The 26,270-nt window shown below is 40.3% G+C and overlaps 1 protein-coding gene across 6 annotated transcripts in view; it reads right to left on the bottom strand.

Moving 5' to 3' along the window:
• Positions 1-26,270, bottom strand: part of LOC134211007 (transient receptor potential cation channel subfamily A member 1) — a 97,726-nt gene that overhangs the window by 43,425 nt on the left and 28,031 nt on the right. For all 6 annotated transcript variants that reach the window (XM_062687518.1, XM_062687520.1, XM_062687519.1 and 3 more), the window contains one exon: positions 17,128-17,375. In XM_062687518.1, the coding sequence (XP_062543502.1) occupies positions 17,128-17,375 (248 nt within the window). The remainder of the gene's footprint in view (positions 1-17,127; positions 17,376-26,270) is intronic.

Raw genomic sequence — 26,270 nt, 5'->3', positions numbered from 1 at the left:
AAAGACGAGGAAATGCCTGCTAGCTGGTTGGGCGGCCTTATTTGCCCTCTCTTTAAGAAAAGGCACAGACTAGATTGCGCCAATTACCGACGAATAACCCTCCTTTATTCGGCGTACAAAATTATGTCCTGTATTGTGTTCAACAGATTGAGACCGCTTGAAGAGTCCTTCGTCGGCGAATACCAAGCAGGTTTTCGTGAGGGCCGATCAACGACGGATCAAATGTTTACCCTGAGACAAATCCTTGATAAATTCCGGGTGTATAACTTGCAGACAAATCATCTGTTTATTGATTTCAAGGCGGCGTACGATTCAGTGAAACGGAATGAATTATGGAAAACTATGCTAGAACATGGTTTTCCGGCGAAACTGATACGGCTGATTCGTATAACGTTGTACGGATCGAAATCAAGTGTAAGGGTTGCGGATGAAATATCGACGACTTTGTTACCTTAGATGGATTAAAGCAGGTTGATGCACTCTCGAATCTACTGTTCAATATAGCGCTTGAGGGAGCGATTACGAGAGCTGGTGTGCAAAGAAGCGGTACCATTATCACAAGATCGCATATGCTCCTGGGATTTTCGGACGATATCGATATTTTCGGGATTGATCGCCGTGCCATGCAAGGGGCTTTTGTGCCTTTTAAGAGAGAGACAGCGAGGATTGGATTCACGATCAATACCAGCAAAACGAAATACATGGTCGCTGACAATCAACGTGGGTTCATTAGTGGTGGTGGTAGCGAAATGGTGCTGGATGGTGACAAATTTGAAATGGTAGACGAATTTGTGTATCTTGGAACATTAGTGACGTGCGATAATGATGTTACCCGCGAGGTGAAAAGGCGTATTTTAACTACAAATAGGGCTTATTACGGACTTCCTAATCAGCTTAAGTCCCGTAGCCTGCAAACGAAAGCAAAACTCGTGCTGTATACTACTCTGATTCTTCCGGTGGCTTTACACGGCCATGAAACTTGGACGTTAAAGGAGGCTGATCGGAGAGCTTTCGGAGTGCTTGAGCGTAAGGTGCTGCGGACAATACTCGGCGCTAAACAGGAGAACGGTATCTGGTGGCGTCGCATGAATCACGAGTTGTACCAGGTGTAAAAAGGGCTGGATATTATTAAGCATATAGAACACGGCAGACTACGGTGGGCTGGTCACGTTGTTCGTATGCCGGAAGAACGTCAAGCGAAGATAATATTTAGTAGATAACCCGGAAGAGGCCGCAGGCTTCGTGGAAGGCCGCGTACACGATGGCTTTTTGCAGTTGAAGAGGACCTGAGGGCGTTCAATATTCAGGGCGACTGGAAGCTATTGGCCCAGGATCGAGTCCAGTGGAGAAGGATACTCCATTCGGCGTAGGTTCAACGAAGCTGTAGCCCATCAAGTATCAAGTATCAAGTAATTTAAATGAATTACACTGTATTTCTCCGTATAGTTGAAGAAACGGCATGGCATAACAAAATAAGACTGGCACCACGTTCCTAGTTTAAAAAAAACTTCTACTCAGTGAATCCAGCAGTCAATTCCCTACAAGTATCTTGAATACATTGTTTATCAATAAATGCCTAGCTAGCTAAATATAAGCGTGGCTACAACTCATTGTCACAGGAAACGCATCAGAAAAGTATTGCCGAAAAGAAGAGAACTCGCGTCATTATCACTGATGAAAAAGGCCTCTGCCTAACAGCACTACCATTCAAGGCTTCAAGACACGATGTCCGTTGGATCACATGCACATGCGTTAAATTAGTGCGTCAATGCCAGATATGTAACGCGGCACCAAACAAAAATAGTCAACATGTGATACCACCACGACAGGATATGTCTTTGGTTGCCATCTCAGTGCTAATGGCGTAAGCACACCCATCGTATCAAGATCACATATCCGAGGGGAGGGTGAGAAACCCTGCTTGCAGAAAAAGTTTTATATAAGATCTTTCGTCCGAGTTTGTTACTCAACTTAATCGGTCAAAGTGTTAAAATAAACTCACAACTAACTTATGCACGACCCAATTCAAATAATAGTTTAAACCTACCAGACAGACTCATTGTACGCGATTCGCGGGATAAGGATTGCAGGGACAAACACAAAAGATATGAAGCTGTTGTAAGTAAATATAGTATATTATTATCGCGTAATGAGTTTTTGATTTTTATTCATCGCTTCTGTTTATTTTTCTTCTCGATTCAGAGGGCGAGTAATGGCGCTTGAATCTAGGCTTATATGTTGGACATAAGTATTGGCCGTGTTTTCATAGTAATCTGTATGAATTCATACGAATACTTTTGTACATCAGTGTACAAGCACTAGACTAAAAACTGTGTTCGATCCCAAGGAGTTCAGGACACAAGGAGTGACCATTAACCATTTTAGCTAGGTCACTTCCAATGATTCAGCAACCATCAACTAAAATGTAAACGTAGCGGTTGGTCCCCGTTCTATAGCTTAATTATCAAGTTAAGAATTGATTCTCACAGGTATTTTAAACAACGCTGCACAGTAGGCCTGGCCGCTTTTATGTTTGAACCACATTTATGATGTGCTTCAAGCATAAATATTGACAAGAAAAGTCTATCACTTTCCAGATGTCTTTCACGAACTGGCTGTGTATGTGTACACTAGACTAGACTAGACTAGAAGTCCAATAATAATAATAGGAACACTGGAAGAATCTATTTAAGAAATTCCTGAAATAATTGCTGAAACAATTTCTAACAAATAGTTTTAAGTAGTTCCTAAACCAATTTCCGCAGATATTCTTAAAGCCATTTCTAAAAGAAATCCTAAAGAAATTTCCTAAGGAGTTCTTCTAAGGGAATTTCGGAAGATTTTCCTGAGACAATTTCTATAGGTATTTCCGAAGAATTTTGCATGGGAATTCCGACCAAATTTCCAAAGCAATTTCCAATGGAATTTCTAAAAGAATTTTCGAAGAAATTCTTAAAATATTTCGTTAAGGAATTTCCGAAGAAATAATCGTCGTCCACAATCAGGACGTTAGGCAAGCAGATTCACGCTTCGATTGTGTGCTGTTCAATAAATGGTGTTCCTTCCTTTCCTTCCTGTCACACTCTATCGTTTCATACGCGCTCTAGCGAACGGCTTTCAATCTGTTGATTTTCAATTATCTTTCGATTACCTACTCCCTCATACTTTGAGTAGAACTGACCGATAAAGCCGATAATCAAATCATTCATTACAATCATGGTCGTAAAATCTGTTTCAATTATGAAAATAAAATTGGCTAAAAAAAATGAGGTTCTATCCAATAAGATCGAAATCGGGTGATTAGAAGAACACGTCACGATATGGACATACCTCCATGAGTGGTAGTGCGAATTAGGAAATTCCTTTAATAACACTATCCAACAAAATTGAACTTTTTTTCGCTCCCTTCAACCATTTTTAAAGTACTTAATAGATTTTTTTACGCTGAATTCATGTACGTATTCAGATTTTCTGTAACACGTCCAGTTTTTGAGAAAAACGCATTTTAATTCATGAAAGTACGTATTTTCATAGAAATTTGGTTTATCTCCCCTGCAAAACTGAATTTTGGCTCCTCACTTTTAGAATACAAACTTTATTCTAAAAGTGAGGAGCCGAAATTCAGCTTTGTAGAGGAGAGAAAACGATTTCTATGAAAATACGTACTTTTGTGAATTGAATTCCGTTTTTCCAAACAAATGAACGTGCCAAATGAAATCCAATAACTCACATGTATTCTACAAGGCCCATCCTACAAAATTCAAACTTTATTCTAAAAGTGAGGAGCCGAAATTCAGCTTTGTAGAGGAGAGAAAACAAATTTCTATGAAAATACGTACTTTTGTGAATTTAATTCCGTTTTTCCCAACAAATGAACGTGCCAAATGAAATCCAATAACTCACATGTATTCTACAAGGCCCATCCTACAAAATTCAAACTTTATTCTAAAAGTGAGGAGCCGAAATTCAGCTTTGTAGAGGAGAGAAAACAAATTTCTATGAAAATACGTACTTTTGTGAATTGAATTCCGTTTTTCCCAACAAATGAACGTGCCATATGAAATCCAATAACTCACATGTATTCTACAAGGCCCATCCTACAAAATTCAAACTTTATTCTAAAAGTGAGGAGCCGAAATTCAGCTTTGTAGAGGAGAGAAAACAAATTTCTATGAAAATACGTACTTTTGTGAATTTAATTCCGTTTTTCCCAACAAATGAACGTGCCAAATGAAATCCAATAACTCACATGTATTCTACAAGGCCCATCCTACAAAATTCAAACTTTATTCTAAAAGTGAGGAGCCGAAATTCAACTTTGTAGAGGAGAGAAAACAAATTTCTATGAAAATACGTACATTTGTGAATTCAATTCCGTTTTTCACAACAGTTGAACGTGTCAAATAAGATTCAACAACTTACTTAGATCTTGTACGATTTCTTCTATATAATTCAAACCTCTTCCTCAAAGTTATAAACCGAAAACCAGCTTTACAGAACAGAGAAACCAAATTCCCATAAGAATACGTAGTTTTGTGAATTTAAACCCGATTTTCTCAAAAACTGGACGTGTTACAAAAAATCTGAATACATGACTGAATTCAGCGAAGAAAAATCTTTCAAATACACTAGGAATGGTTGAAGGGAGTAAAACACTGTTGACTAGTGTAATTCCTTCAGAAATTCGATTACAAATTCTGTTCCCAAATCTATTCAGGTTGTTCTTCGGAAATTCTTCCTGAAAGACATTTGGAAATCTCTCCAGGAATTTCTTCTAAAATTTATCCTGTCGCAACCTGCAAACCTAGCGACTTGCTGTTCCATGTTTCAACGTTTCAAGCTTCCAATAGTAATCCTTAATTCGTCAGTTAGGTCTTTGCCGATTAGATCGAGTTGTATTATTTCTTATGTTGTTCGTAATGATTTGTTTTACAGCCCACGGTCGCTTTACGGATCATGCTTGATTCATGCAGCTGTTTACAGAAGTTTAACAGAGCTCCACCACATCCTAGGCAGTGCCCCACCACATCCTAGGCAGTGCCCCACCATCCTACAAATCGCAGAGGCATGGGGTGAGATCCACATAACATCTGATAACTGAACACTGCCCTAGTAGATACCATTTATAAAAGATCGGTATGGTTCAATTCTCCCGTTGCTACTTATGCAATGAAGCTTGTAAAACATCTCAACATATTCTCTGCTTATGCAGTGCACACATCCAACGGAGGTTCAGAATATTTTTGGCAAAACCTTCCTAGAGCTTACTGATACCTAAATCGCATCCTCAAGGGAGGTAGTTGGCTTTATTAAGCTGACACCGACAGATTGGTGATTCACAACACTGTTCATTATTAGTACACTCACTCACATATGCAAACCGTGCAGTAATATTAATTTAGACAATTGCCGTAACAGTTCTTCTCCCTATGCCCTGAACTACGACAAAAATTAATGATGGAAAGATATGAGACCACAGATTCGATGGAAGTGATATCAATTTGTCATCGCTCAGTTTCGTTCCTCCTTCACTTACGAGAATTGGAAATCGGTAACCGAATTATTAGTCCAGTGAAAATGTATGGTGGTGTAAGAGGTTGACATCAACCTTTCGTTTTCGTCGAAGAAGTGAAACACAGTAAGCAGCTCTGAGGAAGGAATGATATCGTTATCGTTATTGGCGTGACACTTACATTATACGTCTTTACTATGAAACATTATCCAGCACTCTAACGTTTTACTTAATCAATTATTTGGAAAGAAATTCTTGGTTTGGCTTATACCAACCAAACAAAAACGTACAATTGACCATTCCAGCATTAAAAGTGCGAGGTGATATGGCAATGTCACGCGATGGAAAATGCAACCACTCGCTCTCATAAAGATATGGAGCTCACGGCAGTTAATGGTCCACTCGATGAGGATTTGATTATGGAAATTGTTTATGAGAATCATTCGCTCGTTTAAATTTTGTTAATTGCAAACTTAAATGCTTTTTAATTGTATGTCCACTAATTGGTAATAAATGGCAATGACGTTTGATACTGTGAAATTAGAGTGAATTTAGTTTGCCAACGATTCAATATCCCGATATGATTTTATTCAGTTTAGCACGGTCCATTTTATCAAGCGTCCAAAATATTCATGTTGGCAGAAGAGAATCATATTTAAGCTTTTATACGTATCTGTATAGATTATACCGTGGTGGAATTACATACAGCTCGTACAAACATTATTTGCATCTATTATATCATATTGTATTATATTCATACAATAATTTCATATGAAGCAATTTAAAGATAAAAAATCGCCATCCAAAAAATCATAACTACTGCCTCTGAGCTGCAAAATCATAACTACTTTTATAAAACTATTGGACTATTTTACCATTTTTTTTTTCATGGAACAAAAGCTAAAATTAAATATTTTCAAGAGAAAATACGAAGCCCAACGATTTTTTTGATTTTATATAGATACACCACGATTTTTTTCTTTAACTAATTTTGACATATTTCGACTACGATTAGCCATACAAACAAAATCTCCAATGCAATTTACTGAACACGTGCATGGAGACGCATGGTTGCTCAATTTGATATTTTTGAGGCTGTCTACATAGGGGAACTGGGGGTAGGACGCCCACGTTAAGGAAAATGCCGTTTTTATCAATGAAAACTACCAGTTCAGCCAGTTTTCACCAGTGCAAACTGAAGAACAGCTTATCAGCTACTGCCTACCGATGCGATGACAGTTATCTAATTAAACATTTTACTGTACAGAAATTTGATTTTAAAAAAGCACCTGCAAAAAATTGGTTTTGAAATCATGCGGGGTGAGATGCGCCAGTGGATGGGTTAAAACGCGCATGTGCTCATCGTACTGATTTTCATTTTAATTGTATACATTAAGGCAATTAACCGAATGTTTCAGCTGTTTCGGTCATACGAAATGTGCATGGGCTTACTGCCCCACACCGACCGCAGAAGTTTGAGTGCCCATAAGATCGTATTAAGACCGATTTTGACGACGGTTCGTGTGGAACATAAAGAATACGAGTAAGCAGCATGGCTCATGGCTTATTTTTTAATTTATCAATGGATAACAGTGATAGAGAGACTAAATGCCACCTAGCCAAAATTGAGCTTGAGCTTGATTGACTGCTCGTAGTTGCTACTCCATTATGACCAGATCAGCTGTTCTTGCACAGGGAACCAACAGATGTTTGCTTGGGACTAACACACATCTTCAATGTACAAGTACTGGTGATCTCATTTGTTAGGTCATACTGGCGCCTGCCACGTCAGAATGCAAGTCAATGTAGGGAAGGGGTAGGAAATGATGATGCAATCACTCGCCCACTGTAAGCCGAATATACCTCTGCACTTGCCACGAGTTCATGCGGAATTTGTTGGAATTTCTGGGTTAGGTTGGAGAGGCAGAGGTCCGTCTTGGTTAACGAGCTGCCAATGTGATAGATAGGAGAAGGTAACTGATGGAATTTCTAATTGGATGTAGGAAACGAGCTCTATAGCTCATTTCCAATTCTAGCAGATTACTGTTATAATACTCAAGTTGAAGGTATAGGAATAGTAATGGAAACGGTATTGTTAATTATAAAACTGTTCACTGGCCAGATCAATTTTACGGGTCACTCGCGGAATAGCGCGTTTCGGAACTTAGCTTCAAAAACACTGTTTTAAAGTAGACTGCGACACGACGGACAATTTATTACTATGAACAAAACTACAAAACGTGCAATAATGAATGGACTGTATTTTTCTTCCCGACCGGCACGGGTGATATGCAAGAGCGAACTAAAAATTCTATCAAGTGCTGCGATCACTGTGATCGACGCGACGGCAGTTAGCTGCCGAAGAGCTACCTATACTTTGACCTGACTCGCTGGTACGCATTTACATACGCAATAGATATAGTATGAAAAGAAACATACGACGATGAAACACATTCGTATTGTCTGTCTTGCTGCTGCCTATCTAATTGCCTAGTGAGGTGCATCTTGGGATGCAACATTCTAATTCTGTACGTAACATGCCGGCGGCCTTGAGTTCTCTCAACACAAACTTAACTAACAATTCGACTAACATTCTAACTGACTTAACATAACACAATATGTTCAAATCATTGATTGTAACAAACAATAGTAATTCACATAATACAGAAATCTCGATCCTGTTTGGCAGCTCACTGATGACGATGTCCTAATCGCGTAAACGATGAATCCGTGCACTGATGTCATGCGTCTATCAGAAATGGAATTCGCCACTGGAGACTCCGATGATGGACTGATCGAATCTGTTGAAGATAAACACGACTGTAATCCTAGACACGGACTTACAGAGGAGACACGTAACTTATGGTTCGGCCCCCTGGCGAAATGCGGACGGACTGTCCTAATGTTGCCAAAGTTGCCCCGTGGGGGCAATGAATACTCATCTGTTGTGCAGCTCCCTGCTGCCGGTGACACGATGAATTGAACTGATGAACCAACGACGATAAAATCTGGAACTAACATCCGATGGGGTAGGATCTGCGACTCTTGCACTTCAGTTGGCTAGTAGATACCGATGACTAGCGATGTACAGGTGAACAGGAGATCTGTCGAAGAATACGAAGCGATTTGGATCCAGAACAAACACAAAAGCGGATCGACGTAACTTATAGATCGCCCCCGTGGCGTAGCGGTAATGCACCGCAAAATGCCGACAGTTGCCCCATATGGGGGCGTACTTAGCCTTATGATGATCCAAAAGCAGGAAACAAGAACTGAAGAAGTCTCACTGATCAAGCAGACGATTTGGCAGCGAGGATGTCCGAAGCAGGTGCAGTTGATGGTCACATCCCTAGTGAAGGAAAGCAAAGCAGTAGGTTCCAACAGAATACTAAGAAGGGATGCACGTAACTTGAGGGTCGCCCCCAGACATCAACGGCTAAATAATTGCCGCCTGCTGCCTTAAGTGCCCCAACGGGGGCAGAAATACTTATTTTACTTGACGGACTTGACTACTGAGCGTGCTCGACTAGATGCTGATTGTCCCGGATGGGAAGTATACAAATCTTCTGGATACCTCTACGGAAAGTTCCATACTGCGTACGAACTGTAACTACTCGAATGATGTCATCGGCGCCTGGGTGGATCTCCGTCACTCGTCCCAAGTGCCACTGCAACGGAGGCAACTTGTCTTCTTTCAGTAGGACCATCGTTCCAATGTGCAAGTTGTCTCTTCTCCTCGTCCACTTGTTTCGGTTGTGAAGGTCCGACAAATAATCTGTTGACCATCTTTTCCACAAGACTTGACTGAACCGCTGAACTCGACTCCATCTACTCAGTCTGTTTTCCGGAATTTCTTCTAGACTTGGCTCCGGAATTACAGTCAGTGGTCGTTGAATTAAAAAGTGTCCCGGAGTCAGCGCTTCCAGATCTCTGTGGTCGTTGCTGATCGGAGTAATCGGTCTCGAATTGAGGCAAGCCTCGATCTGCGTTACAACAGTCTGCAGCTCGTCTGAACGGAGAACGGTGTTACCGATGACTCTTCTCATGTGTCCCTTGAGCGACTTAACTGCAGCTTCCCATAATCCACCGAAGTTCGGCGATTTGGCAGGAATGAACTTGAACTCTATCGAGTCGTTGGCTGCTTCTGAAACTACCATGTTTCGAAACTGTTCTGCTCTGAATAGCCGATGTAACTCACTGATTTCTCGTCTCGCTCCAACAAAGTTCGTAGCATTGTCACAGAAGATCACTTCGGGCTTCCCACGTCGTGCGACAAATCTTCTCAGGGCAGCCAGGAATGCCTGAGTTGTGAGATCAGCTACCATCTCTACATGAACTGCCTTGACTACTAGACAGACGAATACGCACAGGTAACACTTAACTGTTGGCATCTTGCGCGACGCTTGTCGCACGTTGAACGGACCGCATTAATCTATTCCAACACGAATAAAGGCAGGAGCTGATGTCACTCGTTCCATCGGGAGGTCGCCCATCAGCTGTTCATGGACTTGTGGACGAGCTCTGAAGCAGGTCACACATTCGTGCACTACCTTACGTGCCAAGTTTCTGCCTGACAGTGGCCAACATCTCTCCTTCATGCAGGAAAGCATAAGTTGAGCTCCACCATGAAGCAGTCTGTGATGGTAATCTACCATGATCAATTTCGTCAATGGATGGTTGCTGTCCAGAACAATCGGATGTTTACGGCTAGACGACACTGATGCGTGACGAAGTCTTCCGCCAACACGAATTAAACCATCTCTCAACTGTGGATCCTTCGTGTGTAATCTTGAGCTTGGTTTCACTTCACCCTTTGCAACCAGATCTGATAATTCGACAGGAAAGCATTCCGACTGAGCCATTTTTACCAACGCTATTAGAGCTTCTTCATGTTCCTCCACACTGAGAACTCCAATTCTTCTGAGATCACGATTAGCAACTTTACAGTTGAATACGAAACGACGTATCCAAGCCGTTGAACGAATCAATTTGAGCAATGATGAATACCGGATAAACATTTCACTAGTCGGTAGTACCTGCAGTGCTGCTGTCACCAACGGCTTTTCCTCAAGCGTAATTGAATCAAACTGCTGTACTGTGTCATCGCTCATCTTCGGCCATGTACTGGAATCCTCTTGAAGCCACTCAGGCCCATTCCACCAAACAGAACTCTCGGCTAGCTGTACTGGTGTAACACCACGCGAAATAATGTCAGCCGGGTTTTCAACTCCAGGTACATGATTCCAAATACCTTCTCTGGTGATGTGTTGTATTTCCGATACTCTGTTGGCGACAAATATTTGCCATCTGGACGGATGAGACGAAAGCCAGCACTTCACGATCATGGAATCAGTCCAGAAGTATGTTCTCGCTGGAATCTGAATGCTCTCTGCTACTGACTCGTACAAATGCGCTAACAGCAGGGCTGATGACAACTCTAGTCGTGGTATCGATTGTCGTTTCTTCTTCTTGCTTAAGTCCTCCAAAGGCGCTACCTTGGATTTAGCCATCAGCAGACGAACTGTAGTGCTGCCCTCTCGTGTAACACATCGCAGATAGATTGCTGCTCCGTATGCTTTCTCCGAGGCGTCACAGAACCCGTGTAGCTCACTTGAAATCACATTATCGTCGAATGCAATCCAGCGGGGAACGGAAACTGCATCCAGTCGATCCAAATTTGTCCGGAACTGTAGCCATTGTGACTGCAGATCTGCGCTCAACGGTTCATCCCAAGAATACTTCTTTTTCCAAAGCTCTTGGAGAAACATCTTCGCCTGCACAATCACTGGCCCTGCTAATCCGTACGGATCGAACAAACGAGCGGAGTCAGAAAGAACGATACGTTGCGTAATAGGTAACGACTGCTTCCAGAGTGGCATTTTGAACCAGAACTTATCCGTAGCTGGCTCCCAACATAGTCCAAGGGTCTTCACCGTGGACGACGAATCGATGTCTAAAAGTTCTCGCTTGTCTCGCAAATAACTTGGAATTGCCTTTAAGATTGCTGGCTGATTAGAGTGCCACTTCCGGAGATTGAAACCAGCAGAACTGAGTAGCGACGAAATATCGCGACAAAGGCTTTGTCCTTCCTTGACAGATTTCGCACCAGTTAGCATGTCATCGACATAGAAATTGCGCTTTACGACCTTGGCTGCTGCAGGGTACGCCTGTTCTCCTTCTTCGGCACACTTCTTCAGACTTCGAGTTGCTAAGTACGGCGCTGACGAAGTGCCGTAAGTCACTGTACTCAACTGATACGTTCGAATTGGCTGATCGACGGACTCTCGCCAAAGAATCCTTTGCAATGGCTGATCTTGTTCGACTACGTTGATCATTCGATACATTTTCTCTACGTCAGCGACTATAGCGTACTTCTGGAGGCGGAAACGAAGAAGTATTGACAGCAAATCGTCTTGGACCACCGGTCCTACCATCAGTGTGTCGTTCAGGGAAACTCCAGAATCTGTAGCACATGAGGCGTCAAAAACAACTCTGAGCTTCGTTGTCGTACTGTCCGGTTTCATGACTGCATGGTGTGGCAAATAATAGCTGTGGATAGGTTCTTCCTCCTCCTTACGTACTTCTCGCATATGGCCCATCAGTAAATACTCGTGGATGAATTCAGTATAGAGAGCCTTCATTTCTGGATTTGCAGTCAGACGGCGCTCCAAGCCCATGAACCGTTTGGTTGCTATCTCCTTCGACCTTCCCAAATGTTCCATCATGAACTGCTTCTTCGGTAGCACCACTCGAATTTTTCCATCAGCGTCTCTCGTTGTCGTCTGCTCGAAAATCGATTCACACGTAGATTCTTCGACGGAAAGACAGCTTTTCGTTCGGCATGACTCCAAGTCCCAAAAACGTGCCAACTGCTCGTGTCTCTCTTCGTTGGTGACTGAGGCTGTAACAGCGCTGAACGTGGTGACTGGACTATCAGTTATTTCTCCAGCAACTATCCAACCCAGTTCGGTGTTTCGTAAAATCGGACCAGAATCCGATAGTTTCAACTGCTCACTCAGCAGCAACTCGTAGAAAACTGATACGCCAAGGACTGCATCTATCGCACTGGATTCGTGGAACCTTGGATCAGCTAGGCAGATGTCTGATGGCAGCTTCCAGGAACTGATGTCAATAGTTGTCTGCGGCAGATTCACAGTAATTCGAGGCAACACATAAAATTTCACATCCTTGGTTTCGAATGAAGAATAACGTGACAGGATCCTCACTAACACCGATTGTTTCGACACTGTCATAGAATCACCAACACCTTTCACAGGCAAGTTCTCGTGTGAACGCTTGAAATTCAACCTTTGAGACAGGTTCTCTGTTATCATGCATATTTGAGAACCGTTATCCAGCAATGCACGAGCGATGACCGTATTTCCGAAGCGATCGGCGAGTTTCACGAGAGCGGTTGACAAAAGTGTGGTGTTTCGCTGGCTACGAGCATTGTGTGAGGTAGCAGTGTGGTGAGAAATAGTTGGTGTTTTTGTGGGAGGTGGCTGTCGTGTATGTGGTGGAGTGGTGGTTTGGACGGGTGTTTGTGGAGATATTTGAGTATTATTCATCCGGGATTGATGCGATTGCGAATGCTGTACTGACTGTTGACGAGACTGAGATTGAGCGTTTGAGTTCGCGACTTGAGGCCTGTTTGGGATGCTCGACGTTTGGTTCTGCGTGCTAGAAGCGGATGGATAATACGGATGCAAAAGATGGTGATGACGTTGTCCACACTTTGCACAGGTACGTCTCGAACAATCTGCTACAAAATGTCCAGAACACAAGCAATTCAAGCACAGTCCAAGTCTTCGGATCAACAATTTTCGGTCGATCACTCTCATTTTGTCAAAACGACGACACTGTTCGATGCTATGCGGTCCACCATTGCAGACTGGACAATTACATGAAGCAGAAACAAGCGTGTGAACTGCTGAACTCTTGAATGATCTTCTTTGATCACTTAAACTGCGGGCTGACGTAGAATGCAGAATTGCGCAATGCTTCTCCAGAAAATCAGTCATAGCATCATACTGAGGAATGTTCTTCGAACTGTGATGAGTTTCCCATTGACGAAGGGTTGCTGTATCTAGCTTCTGCGACAACATGAATGCTAGAATTGTGCTCCAGTTCTCAGTGTTTTCTCCCAACTTTTCCAACTGCTGAAGATTGACCTTGAACGTCATCAGGACGGTATTCAGGGCATCAAACGACTCCGACTTCATCACTGGAACAGAAAACAGCGCCTTCAGATGTTCGTGTGCTATCAGCTTATGATTCTCATATTTCGCCTCGAGAATATTCCACGCAATGTTGTAGGTGGCAGCACTCACCTGAACTTGGTTGATCTGAAGTAATGCTTCATCTCTCAAAGATGCTCGCAAGTAATTAAACTTGTCGATTGGACTCAAATCACCGTTGTCGTGAATCAACGATTTGAAATTATCGCGGAAAGTGATCCAATCTTGCAGCTTTCCGCAAAACGATGGAAGCTTCAGCTCCGGATACTTCAACCGGGAAGGTTGGCAGGCAGCTTGACGTTCAGGAATCTCTACTTTCGTTCTAGGGCGTTTAGCAAGCAACGCTGACTTCAAACGAAAATACGAATTTTCAAAATTCTTGTATGTTTGCACACTGTCACCGCCGACGGGAGCATTCTTCGCGCTATCAACACCATCGTCATCAGCTGCACTTTCAAACTCTTCGCTGGTTTCGTCTAGAAGCACATCAATGTTCACCCTAATGATACAGAACCGATCAAAAATTTCATCTAGTTTCACTAAACGTAATTCAACCATATCACTGTCACGAACTGCATCAAAATTATCCACAAAATCTTTCACATTCGCCAAAGCTGCGTTCAACTGATTCTCCTCTTTCACCAGTTGCCTCAAATTGGACTTCGGCATTCTGAATAGCACAAAGATCACACTTCACTAGCACTGAACCACGACCGAGACCTCAAGCGGAACGGATTGACAGAATTGACAGCTCAATTATCAAATGGCAAATCGCAAATGTGCCGAACTAAATAGTCAACCGGAGAACTCAAAATTGTTTCTCCAAAATTCCACAAATAAAATTCAATTTGTCCAAACCCGCACCACAGTACGGTAACAGAGCGCTTGCAAATTTAACTCAAGACAATGCGCTTCTATTTGGCTAGCGTCACATGCAGACCACGCTGAGCCCAAGCCTCCTCAACCACACATTCACACACACTCTACTTAGCTGAATTTAGATGGTTGATCCTTCGGGGTATCCAAAATGTCGAAATGCAGCATCAAAATCCAATATTCAGCATCAGTTGTGAAGAACGTTGATTCCAAACTGCATACACGGCCTCACAGGATATTTTAAATCACTTTCGCTAACTGCTATCCATTGGCAGTAATTGATTAATTTGCTCACTAGCAGAAGACGGATATCGATTCCGTACAATGGATCAGAGCACACTTTACACTCCGCATACTATTTTACAAATTCATTTTTCACGCGCAATATCGACGAACAATGGGTTGGACACACAATTGACCCAAGCCACGCGCACTATTCACCAGGACGTGGTCCCGCGGATTGATCTTATCCGGCTCGAAGGACCAAAAATGTTAGTTATAAAACTGTTCACTGGCCAGATCAATTTTACGGGTCACTCGCGGAATAGCGCGTTTCGGAACTTAGCTTCAAAAACACTGTTTTAAAGTAGACTGCGACACGACGGACAATTTATTACTATGAACAAAACTACAAAACGTGCAATAATGAATGGACTGTATTTTTCTTCCCGACCGGCACGGGTGATATGCAAGAGCGAACTAAAAATTCTATCAAGTGCTGCGATCACTGTGATCGACGCGACGGCAGTTAGCTGCCGAAGAGCTACCTATACTTTGACCTGACTCGCTGGTACGCATTTACATACGCAATAGATATAGTATGAAAAGAAACATACGACGATGAAACACATTCGTATTGTCTGTCTTGCTGCTGCCTATCTAATTGCCTAGTGAGGTGCATCTTGGGATGCAACATTCTAATTCTGTACGTAACAGGTATGTTAGTCCATTTCCAGTTCTAGCGATTGCTAGAACATGAGAAATAAAGAGAAAGATACAAAGTAGGAGAATGGAACGGACCTGGGATTGAACCCACGACCTCCTGCGTATGAGGCAGAAGCAGTAGCCATATGACTACCAAGCCCGCTTAAATGCCACCTAGCCAAAATTGCATCAAAACAAGTGAAAATCGTTTTTTTCAGTTTTTCATGCATAATTAGAGTAAATTCATGAAATGTATGCATCCAATGGCAATATTTTCCATTGCTTTAACGTATAGACTATTGAAATTAATCACAATGAGGATATTTAGCCTTATTCAAGGGTGGGGCGTTTTGAACTTTATGGGCGTGCTACCCCCAGTTCCCCTATTGGGGAAATGACGGCTTCGGCCGGTTTTGTTCTATTATTATTTGGGAGGGCTGGGTTCTGTAACTAATTATGCTCAAATTTGGCACAAGCATTCTTTGCATACCAAAGAAAATTGTGGTCAAATTTCATAAAATTTCACCTATTTTAGATCAATTTTTAGAAAAAAAATGAGATCTCTAGAAAGGTTCACATTTATGATTTTTGTATGTGACATGAAAAACAAAAAATATTAAAAATAAAAATAGAATAGATTCACTATAAGTGGTTATAGCTCCAATTGTTGCGTTAGCTTATGTTACGCCTAATTGCACATCATCACACCATGTTTAGATCAGATATTTAAATGATTCGATAAGACAAACACATAAATTTATTCAAACCAAACACAACTTAATTGAATAGAATATCATTTAGAGATTTTGGTAGAATGTCTCCCACTTGCCATAAGACACGTTAGTACTATCCCATTCAATTGATAGTAACTTTACAGAGACGTATCCGATCGCAACAATAAGGTACTTGATTCTAAAAATTTAAGGTCGAAATACGTAACTGTAAAGTTTCTAGGAAGCAGTGGAATTCAAAGGAATAGTACTTACTCGTACTAGTCGCACTAGTGACCCGATTTCGTGGTTTATTTATATGACATTGAATAAATCGTGAAGCTACGTATTTTTTCATTGAAAAGAAAATCGATTGATAGAAAATCGGTTCAATATTTCACAAGTTATAATTTCTTATGAAAGGGAATTTTTAAAATTTTCGTGTTTCCTGCAAACCTAATCTCAAAAGTGGTCACCCTAATGACATAATAATGGAAAATATAAGTTTTCATATGTTCGGAAAGAAACAGTAAAATATTTCAAAAATCTGAGATATCGTATATCTGTTTGCGTGGAATTGCTATGATGCCAAAAACTTCTTCATTGTAAAAAATGTATCTTTGTACCACATTAGAAATAAAATTAGCAAAAAAATAGGTTAAGCATTTGTTTGCGGCCTTGTTACTGTCCGACGTCGGGTCGTACCAAATCATTATATTGTTTGCTAAGGCACAAGACCGAGAATTACCAAGAAATTTTAGTTTCATCTTTTAGAGTCGTCGCTTCCGTTGAAGCCCGACCATTATTGCATTGTGAAACGGTGTTTAATATTTCTCCGAATATCAAAATTAGATTGTGATACACTTACATTTTCAGCAAAAACTCCAACGCGTCTAATGAATCGTTTTCGACGGCCACGTGCAACGGCGTGTTCCCGAGCGAATCCTGAGCATTAAGATCCCCACCTTGTGCGCTGATGAAGTTGAGAATATTGATGCGATTCCTAGCCGCGGCCTGGTGTGCCGCTGTCCGCCCCCTGCTGTCCTTCACCGCCAAGCGCCCGTTATCTCCTTCATACAAACGAATGAATTCATCTAGGTTTCCCGATTCCGCAGCCTGTGGAGAAGGAGAATGAAGAAGATTTCTATCAGATATGATAAAAAGTTATGTTTGATGAGCGTTAACGCATAAAATGATTTCCTCCCCGCAGTAGCTGAAGATGGAAAATTTAGAAGTGGAAAATGGTGTTAAAAACGAATTAGCACATCGCATCCATAGCAATTAATTAATATTGCATTAGATTCGTTGTTTGGAGAAAGTGGAAAGGGTTTTAACCTAAAATGTGTGACGTACGTGCACATGAGAATCATTGCAAGTTTTGTGACGATGGCGTATGAGTGGCATAGCTATGAATTTAACTTCTACCGTTTGTTTTTCGAATAATCTTCCTAAAACAGCCGGGATCACAATCGTCAGACGCTCATTATATATTTTATTTGCTTTTCGGCTAATGAACTTCAATCTAGGAGAACACAAATATCTAAAAAATCTTAATATAAATCTGTATAACACCATATTTGAAAACATCCTTTGCCGAAGCTACCAATGTGACTGACAAGGAGCACAGACCAACAAATGTACCGTCAAGCGCTTTGAGTAACGCCGGGCAGAAATAAATTAATAATGCATAGAACATTTCCGTTTCAAGGACAATTATAAACAAAACAAGACTAGATAGATCACACCATCTATTAACTAATAAATATAATCCAATTGCTTTGTGTCGGATGCTACATTTCACAAAAAAAGACTGATTAATCTTTCTCGCGGAAAAAGTGAAGCGCGGAAAATTCCACTATTCCCGATGTACATGATTCTTTACCAACAAGTTTTCCGGACAGTCATACGTTCCAGTGTCAAAATAATAAAACAAATATAAAAAGTGTCTATGTGATTTCTATATTTTTAGTGAAAGGGAGTAAAATCTCGGACGCTTAAGAACTTTCTGATTTAAAAAACAGTCTGAAAACGCATTTTAAGTCACACCGTTAAAATCACCATTGCAATCGTGAAGCATTCATTTTTGCACTCCGTGTTCAATATGTCCGAGTTAATGCGTAGATTGTTTGCAATTTATGAACTTTTCCGGCTTCTGTTTGATTCAAATCTCGGACTGCAGCTGTAATTTCTCCATATTTCGGACACAACAATTCAAACCTCGGACGCCTGATTACACAGTACCGAGAAGAGTAATTACAAATATCTATAAATGGATAGCTCAGGCTGCCTTTTAATTATTTCGTCGCCTTAAATTAATATGCATTACATAGAAGAAACTATTCTAAAATAAGCCAGAACCCTGGGTCTTTTCGATCCAGCTTGATGAAACATCTCGACGAAATATTTCAGCAAGTTTTTCATACATGTTGTATGAGTATGTCCGAAATTTGTAATGATTATGCAGTGAGAAAAAAGAAGTTTTGAAACGGACTAATTTTGAAAGCAAGCCTAGTTCCAGTTGGATTGTAGAGCCATTCATTGCAGAAGTGTATGTAATGATATATTATTTCTTTTCATTAAAGCAAATTAAAGGGTGTATTCGATAAAAATGGCACACACATATTTACTTACTAAAATTAAACCGATTATCGGATGACCGATACCGATTATCTTGAAATTTTCAGAGAATGAAAAACTTTTAATGAGTTATGATTTTCAAATTTTTGTTTTATTTGATTTCATTGCCCATCACTCCACCCATAAAATTTTGTGCAATCGATTTTTCCTATGTTTTGTTGTTTTTATCCAAATTTTCTTCATATCCAGTTCTGTTTTAATAATTTTAGAATGTTTGCGAAGTTTTGTCTTTAGAATTTATCAATTGAGCGAAGTTCCGGTGAATTTTGTGGGTTCAAATCTTTTGGCACAAATTTAGCTCCGTTAGCTCGGTACCACTGCAATAGGTTAAGACCGTAGTTGCAAGACGCCAGATGAGGCCAAAACAGTTTTGATGCTTTGTGTTTTCTTATGAATGGCAAAAGACGCTTCTTGAGACACTATTCGGTATAAATCGTACTGTTGAATGTTCCGGAAGTAATGAAGGGAGCGCTTACTTCACCACATCCGCAAATCGCCTGACTTGGCAACGAAATATTCATGCCCATGAAGTTGACGGAAGTCAGCCTTGAGGTAGGATTCATCATCACGATGCAACAGGATTTGATGAACAACTTCGTGTAAAGTTTCCGGGCGCGGGTTTGCAGTGGTTTTATGCTTTTCATTTCGGTTTGGGGCTTTTTGCACCTTGTAAACATGTAACCCAGCACGTTTCATGGATTTGTGCACGAAATCAACCGACACCTTGGACTTGTTAGCAACATTTCGTTTAAAAACTTATTGAGCTGTTCTACCACTCCTGTGCATTTAACTGTCCACTGGACCGCTTCTACGAACACTTCCTTGCTTCCTTTGAAAACTCAGATGCTCCTTGAAGGTTCTTATTACACGAGATACAGTTGAATTTGCAATCCTAAGCGTTTTGCTATGGATCGGTTGGACGCCTCCGGATTTTGATTGTAGGTGCACAAATTTTTTTCACTGGCAATTTCTTGTTCCGACGATATGATTAGAACCACTGTATGAATAACTATGAAACTCTGCAGATGTAAACAATACACTATGAAAAAGATTTGCTCAAATTTTCAGGTTTCTTACTCATACGGTTCAAAAGTTATAAGAGATTTTCGGTTTGCCATTTTTATCGAATACACCCTTTAAGATTGTCCCACTATATCTAGCAGGCGATAACCAAAAGAATATAGTGTTAACAATATTTTTTCCGGCTGTTTATTATGATTTTCTTATTATTTTGGGAAATGTTTATTCACCAAACACCATCTCATATAATTGAATGATTTATTCATCGGAGGGTCATCGGTCGTTCACACTCAATGCATTGCTTTGTGGAAATTGGGAATCCTGGCATATAATGCGATAGATAGGCTTTGGCGATAGAGCCTATCTTGTTAACATTTGTAAGCAAGTTTGTTCAATATGCGTAGTTCACATCTGACTCTCATTTTTTTGTTTTAGATTTGTTTTAGAATTTGTATATTTTGATTCAAGCATAATACTTTTTAGTGGTCAAATAGTATTTGCATGTTCTAAACTAATTCCAAATTGACTCTGAAGTAGTCAAATATATCTAGTTATGTTATAACAATGATTCCCTTATATTTGTTTGATACAAATTTTATATATCGATGCATGTATTGCCGAGGTAATTTTGAACGATGATGTTATGTTGTGCAAAACTGCCATCTTGCTGAAATAATGTTTTCAGTCATACCACCACCTAGTGGCCAAATTCTAAACTAATCAATGCATCATGTTAAAGCACACGCCTTCCTGCATAACCTTTTTGAAACAGCAGTTTAAAATGGGTAGGATTTTCGGATATAAATAAAATAAGTATAAAAACACTGTTTTTATACCCTATTTTACCCCTTCGCGCTAGATACCAACACCGCTATGGTCAATCTCAGGTAACACCCTAAAAGATGATTAAATTATCTTCCAAAACAGCCAAGAAAAATCCAGAATTGGGTTGTTTAGGGGTATATATGTTTTTACATATTCTGAATGTGCATAAAAATATTAGCCGAACCTCAATTTTCCATAATTTTTGGAGCCCCGGAACTATTTTTAATTTGCATTTTAAATTTGTATGGGACTAAAAATTTGTTCTTATGCTGCATGGGCCAAATGTCATTCTATGAATGTTAGTGTCATTCTATCGATTGAAATGGCTTATTGTTTGCTGTATAAAAATGTAAATAAAAGGTTTACAAACAAAATAAAAATATGTTGGAGATCAGGAAAGCATTCTCTTTATGTTAAACTATAAAAAACCTCATATTTTTCTTCGCTAAACAACCCAATTGGTCTAATAATAAAAAAATCATAACAATTTCAATTTGGGTTCAATATGACCTCAGAGCACAGACTGCGTAAGTTTTTTGAGCGCAGACAGAAGGTTATCACCATTATGCGGTATCAAATCTTTGGAATATAATTCTTAAATATATATTTTGAACTATATATATTTTTTTAATATATTTTGAACCAAAAAAAAAATGCGCAATTTTAACCGAATTTTTTTAAACAATATGTAATAGTGGCCTTGAAAGAGCTGATTTATTTTTAATAATGCGCCTTTTCAGTCACCAACAGCAACATAACTAAAATCTAGTGAAAACTTTCATTTTACTGCCACTATCGGGTTAGGGACAAAAGGTCGAAAGACAAAAGGTCGAAGAGACAAATGGTTGAAAAGGGCAAAAGGCACTCATTGAATGAAATTTATTAAATTTTTAAGAATAGTGAAAAATAAAAAACATTTTTTGCCAACTGTATAGGGCAACTCTGTCTCGTGCAATACAAATTTTATTCATTCCCTAAATCAACTATCTTTGTTATCTCTAACAGAACTATCTAGATATCCATAATATTATTTCATAGTAATTACTCCTTCTTTGAAAATTGTTCATTCTTCAACATTAATTGATGAGATGAGTGTGTTATTTCTGCTTGAAGTTGCATGCATTTCAAAAATTCCTTTGGAATACACCCAATTTGTTATAAACTTGTTATTGATCGACCTTTTGTCCCTTTCGATATTTTGTCCTTTCGACTTTTTGTCTTATCGACCTTTTGACCTTTCGCCTTTTTGTCTTTTCGACCTTTTGTGTTTCGGCCTTTTGTCCTTTCAATCTTTTGTCTTTTGACCTTTTGTTATCATAGATTCTGTTCAAAAAGAAAGGGAGTGAATTCATGCCCAACGCCGATAGCGCGAAGTGTTCGCGCTCCTCGATTTCAAATAGCACCAACAACGGCATACACAGTGCGCATCGGCAACAATCAGCGATGAGAGAGCATAGAAGGCGAAACGAGTCATCATCATCGCCATCATCATCATCATCATCATCATCATCATCATCATCATCATCATCATCATCATCATTATCATCAACATCATGCACGCCTAGAAGGAGCTACGCTGTGCCAGAACATTCCACGTCCTTCTGGAACATCAAGCGTGGAGATATAAATATGCGCGCATTGCGCGTGTGGCTTCAGTTATATTTTTACCCCGCGTAACGTACGTAAGTTAAGTGATGTTTCATAAGTTTGTAACTAGTAAAGTGTAGTGAAATAAAGTGAGCGTTTCGTTAAACAGTAACTTGCCAGTGTTTGCCTTCTTGTCCGAAAAAGACGTTTTCTGACATTGGTCCTTCGAACCGGATAGCGTGAATCCAGCAATCCAGAAGGCAAGGCAAGTTTCGCGAAATCGTGTACGGTCGCACTGTGAAGAATCGCGTAGCGGGTCGGTTAGTGTGCACGAAAGTGATAGTCACGGGACCGTGGTAACAGTGTCCGTCGCTGTAAGGGGGACTGTTGGTTTCGAGTAGTTCACTATTTTAGTAGTTCGTCGGTTTTAACGGTAGCAACGCAGCTACAGTATCCGATACAGTGCTTTGGCGCGCGTCAGTCGTCGATTGTAATTTAATTCAGACACGAGCAGCTGATTATTTCAACGACGTCACCGGGCAACGGCACATCAATTTTCGACAGAACAACGAATCCACAAAACGTTTAGCATGGTTCAGTTAAATCAGCAGCGTGTGGTTATTCTCGGACGCATGACACGGATCGAGGTGTTTATCCGATACATCGAATCGAAGCCTGGGATTACAGCAGCATTGGTTCGAGCGCGATTAGAAGTCGTCGACCAATGCTGGGCAGATTATGACTCAGTACAAACTGCCATCGACGCAGAAGAAGACATAAACAAGGAAGAAGAAGAAGAGAAACGCGCAATCTTCGAAGATAGATGTATGAATGCAAGAGCTGCATTGCATTCAATCATCGAAAGATTGCAAGGATCAGGACAAATGATCGCGGGTAGCAGGCATTCTCAATACCAGCAACCTGCAGTGGAACCACAAAAAATAGCTGTGCAACTGCCCACATTAGAGTTGCCAACGTTCAGCGGTGAATACACTGATTGGCCGACATTCCGAGACACGTTTGATGCGCTCATCAATAAAAACGGACAGCTATCAAACGTGCAAAAGCTACTTTACCTGAAATCAACCCTGCAAGGTGAGGCAGCGAACATGTTGGATGCTATGGACATTACCGATCATAACTACCGCATAGCATGGGACCTACTTGTGGAGAGGTTTGAAAATCTACGACTAATCAAACAAAAATATTTGAAAGCACTGTTCACAATCAAGCAGGTGCCTGAAGATTCGCCAAAGGAATTGCGTCGTTTGCTAACTGAGTTACGTTAATGTACTGAAGCAACTTGGCGAGGCCACTAATCAATGGAGTACAATTCTGGTATACATAATTATCAGCAAGCTTGATAGAGCATCAAGACGAGATTGGGAAAACCAGACCCAGGACGACGATTCACCGACATACGAAGAGATCATCCAATTCATCACCAAAAGATGCCACACGTTGGAAATATTGATGACAGCGAAAAGTGAACATCACATGCCTATGCATTCTAATCCACAAGTGTCGTTTATGTCAACGATCTCAGTGGGATGCAAGGTATGTGAAAGCAAACGTTACCATCCGATATGGAAATGCAAGAAATTCATCGCGATGAGCTATACAGCAAAGAAACGTAAGGTTAGGAAGCTGAAGTTGTGTTTCAACTGCTTTTCTTCAAAGCACGAAATGGGGAGTTGTAGTTCTAGAGGCTGTAAAATTTGCAATGGAAGACATAATAGCTTGTTGCATCGGTCGAGCGATATCAGGCAATGTCAGGTACATGATCAACATAGTCAGTGTTGCGTGAATTCATTTGCTTTTACAGCAGAACCAATTCAGCGGATAAAAGGAAAACACCAAAAATATTCAGCAGAGTTGAACAGCAGAAGCTCTGTATTGCATAGAAAGTACAATCCAGAGTATCCATCACGCATCTTCAAGGTACTCCCAAGAACTGGCATACGGAGAAGAATAGTCAAGAATCAGATTGTTGAAGGCGAGCCTTCAAGGCCGGCGGTATGTTCAAAAAGAAAGGGAGTGAATTCATGCCCAACGCCGATAGCGCGAAGTGTTCGCGCTCCTCGATTTCAAATAGCACCAACAACGGCATACACAGTGCGCATCGGCAACAATCAGCGATGAGAGAGCATAGAAGGCGAAACGAGTCATCATCATCGCCATCATCATCATCATCATCATCATTATCATCATCATCATCATCATCATCATCATCATCATCATTATCATCAACATCATGCACGCCTAGAAGAACGCTGTGCCAGAACATTCCACGTCCTTCTGGAACATCAAGCGTGGAGATATAAATATGCGCGCATTGCGCGTGTGGCTTCAGTTATATTTTTACCCCGCGTAACGTACGTAAGTTAAGTGATGTTTCATAAGTTTGTAACTAGTAAAGTGTAGTTAAATAAAGTGAGCGTTTCGTTAAACAGTAACTTGCCAGTGTTTGCCTTCTTGTCCGAAAAAGACGTTTTCGTACAGATTCCTTGCACTGTTGCCAACGGATAATTTCTGCCGTCACCAAGCGATTGCGATTTACACGTTAAAAAATATTTGTCTCGGCCCAACCTTCTATCGAGTAAAATGATGGTTCTGTAAAGAACCCATTTGTATTCAATAATACGTTTTTCCAATCATAAGCAGCAATAAAATCGAAATAAGAATCTAGAGAAAATTTCACTTCATTGCTACGGTTAGTCACTCGATGATTTACCGCTGAAACGCGATAGAAGCCATCCATGCGAATAAGTTTTCGCAGCATCTCACTCCGACGAGCACTTGCGCTACTGCCGAAGCCAACACGCAGGCAAATTGGCTATCGAATATCATAATTCTGCCTTTTGGAAATTTGCCACAAGTTTTGAACTTGAAATTCAAAAGGACTCCTTATGAATTAGATTTTCATGGCTAATACAAAACATAATATTTTCTTAAGGCACCTTTATGAAATGTCAATGAAGCATTCTGGACGATATACGCTAAACATTAACCAATTCATAACCCTACATTATGAATAGCAAAAGTAGGGTTTGGAGGCCATAATCATGCCTTATGACTTTCGTAATTCCTATGAAACATCTTAATGAATTCATAATGCAGATTTATGAATTTATTATTGCATTTTCCTAAATATTATTCGATTCATAATGCTGCATAATGAATTTCTAATTCACGCATATTGAAAATTTTCTCGAATTATGGCCATGTGCTTAATGGCAGAAAATAATTAAAATGTTTGGTTCATTCATGCGGTTATGCATACATGTGATTTCCAATTCGGTTTTGGTTGTATCGAGGACATCGAGGGAGTATGAAAAAACAAGTGGTGTCGAACGCGCATACTAAAATGTCTTCGGATCTGGAAAAAAGTTGCTCATCTCATTCGAATTAAACTGTTCACTTGCAATTGTTAGCGCAATTATTAATTTGCTATTGCTATTCAACACTTATTATTCACCGTTGACACCGAATCTTCAACTTAATAATTTCTTCAAACTCCCTCGATGAAAAATTCAACCGCACGGCTTGAAAAACTTAACAATTTGTGAGAACATAATTCTCTTGGCTGAAGCTCTTCCTTGAAATCAGGGAAACTTAAAATGAACATGATGTTTTTCATAAAATTCCTTATGATTCCCTTCAAATCAACTTTGAACAAAATACCGAAAGGTGTCTTATGAAATTCGTTACATGCTACTAATGAACGACATAATCCCAATAATGAAATATGAAGAGCTCAGGATGAAAATCATTATGTTTCAACGATGTTCAAAAATCTTGTAGATTCATAATTTCTGTCTTATATATTTCGTATGTTCATTTGCCTGAGTGAAGCAATTATGATTTGCACTTTGGAGCAAATGCCTTGACCCTGGTTTTTCACGGAAGTACTGGCATCGAACGAACGAAAGGGGGAGCCTA

This window comes from Armigeres subalbatus, chromosome 2, assembly GCF_024139115.2.
Source record: "Armigeres subalbatus isolate Guangzhou_Male chromosome 2, GZ_Asu_2, whole genome shotgun sequence".
NCBI classification, from domain to species: Eukaryota; Metazoa; Arthropoda; class Insecta; order Diptera; family Culicidae; genus Armigeres; species Armigeres subalbatus.
Note: the sequence above shows the minus strand (reverse complement) of the source record. Positions and strands in the feature narration are given on the sequence as shown.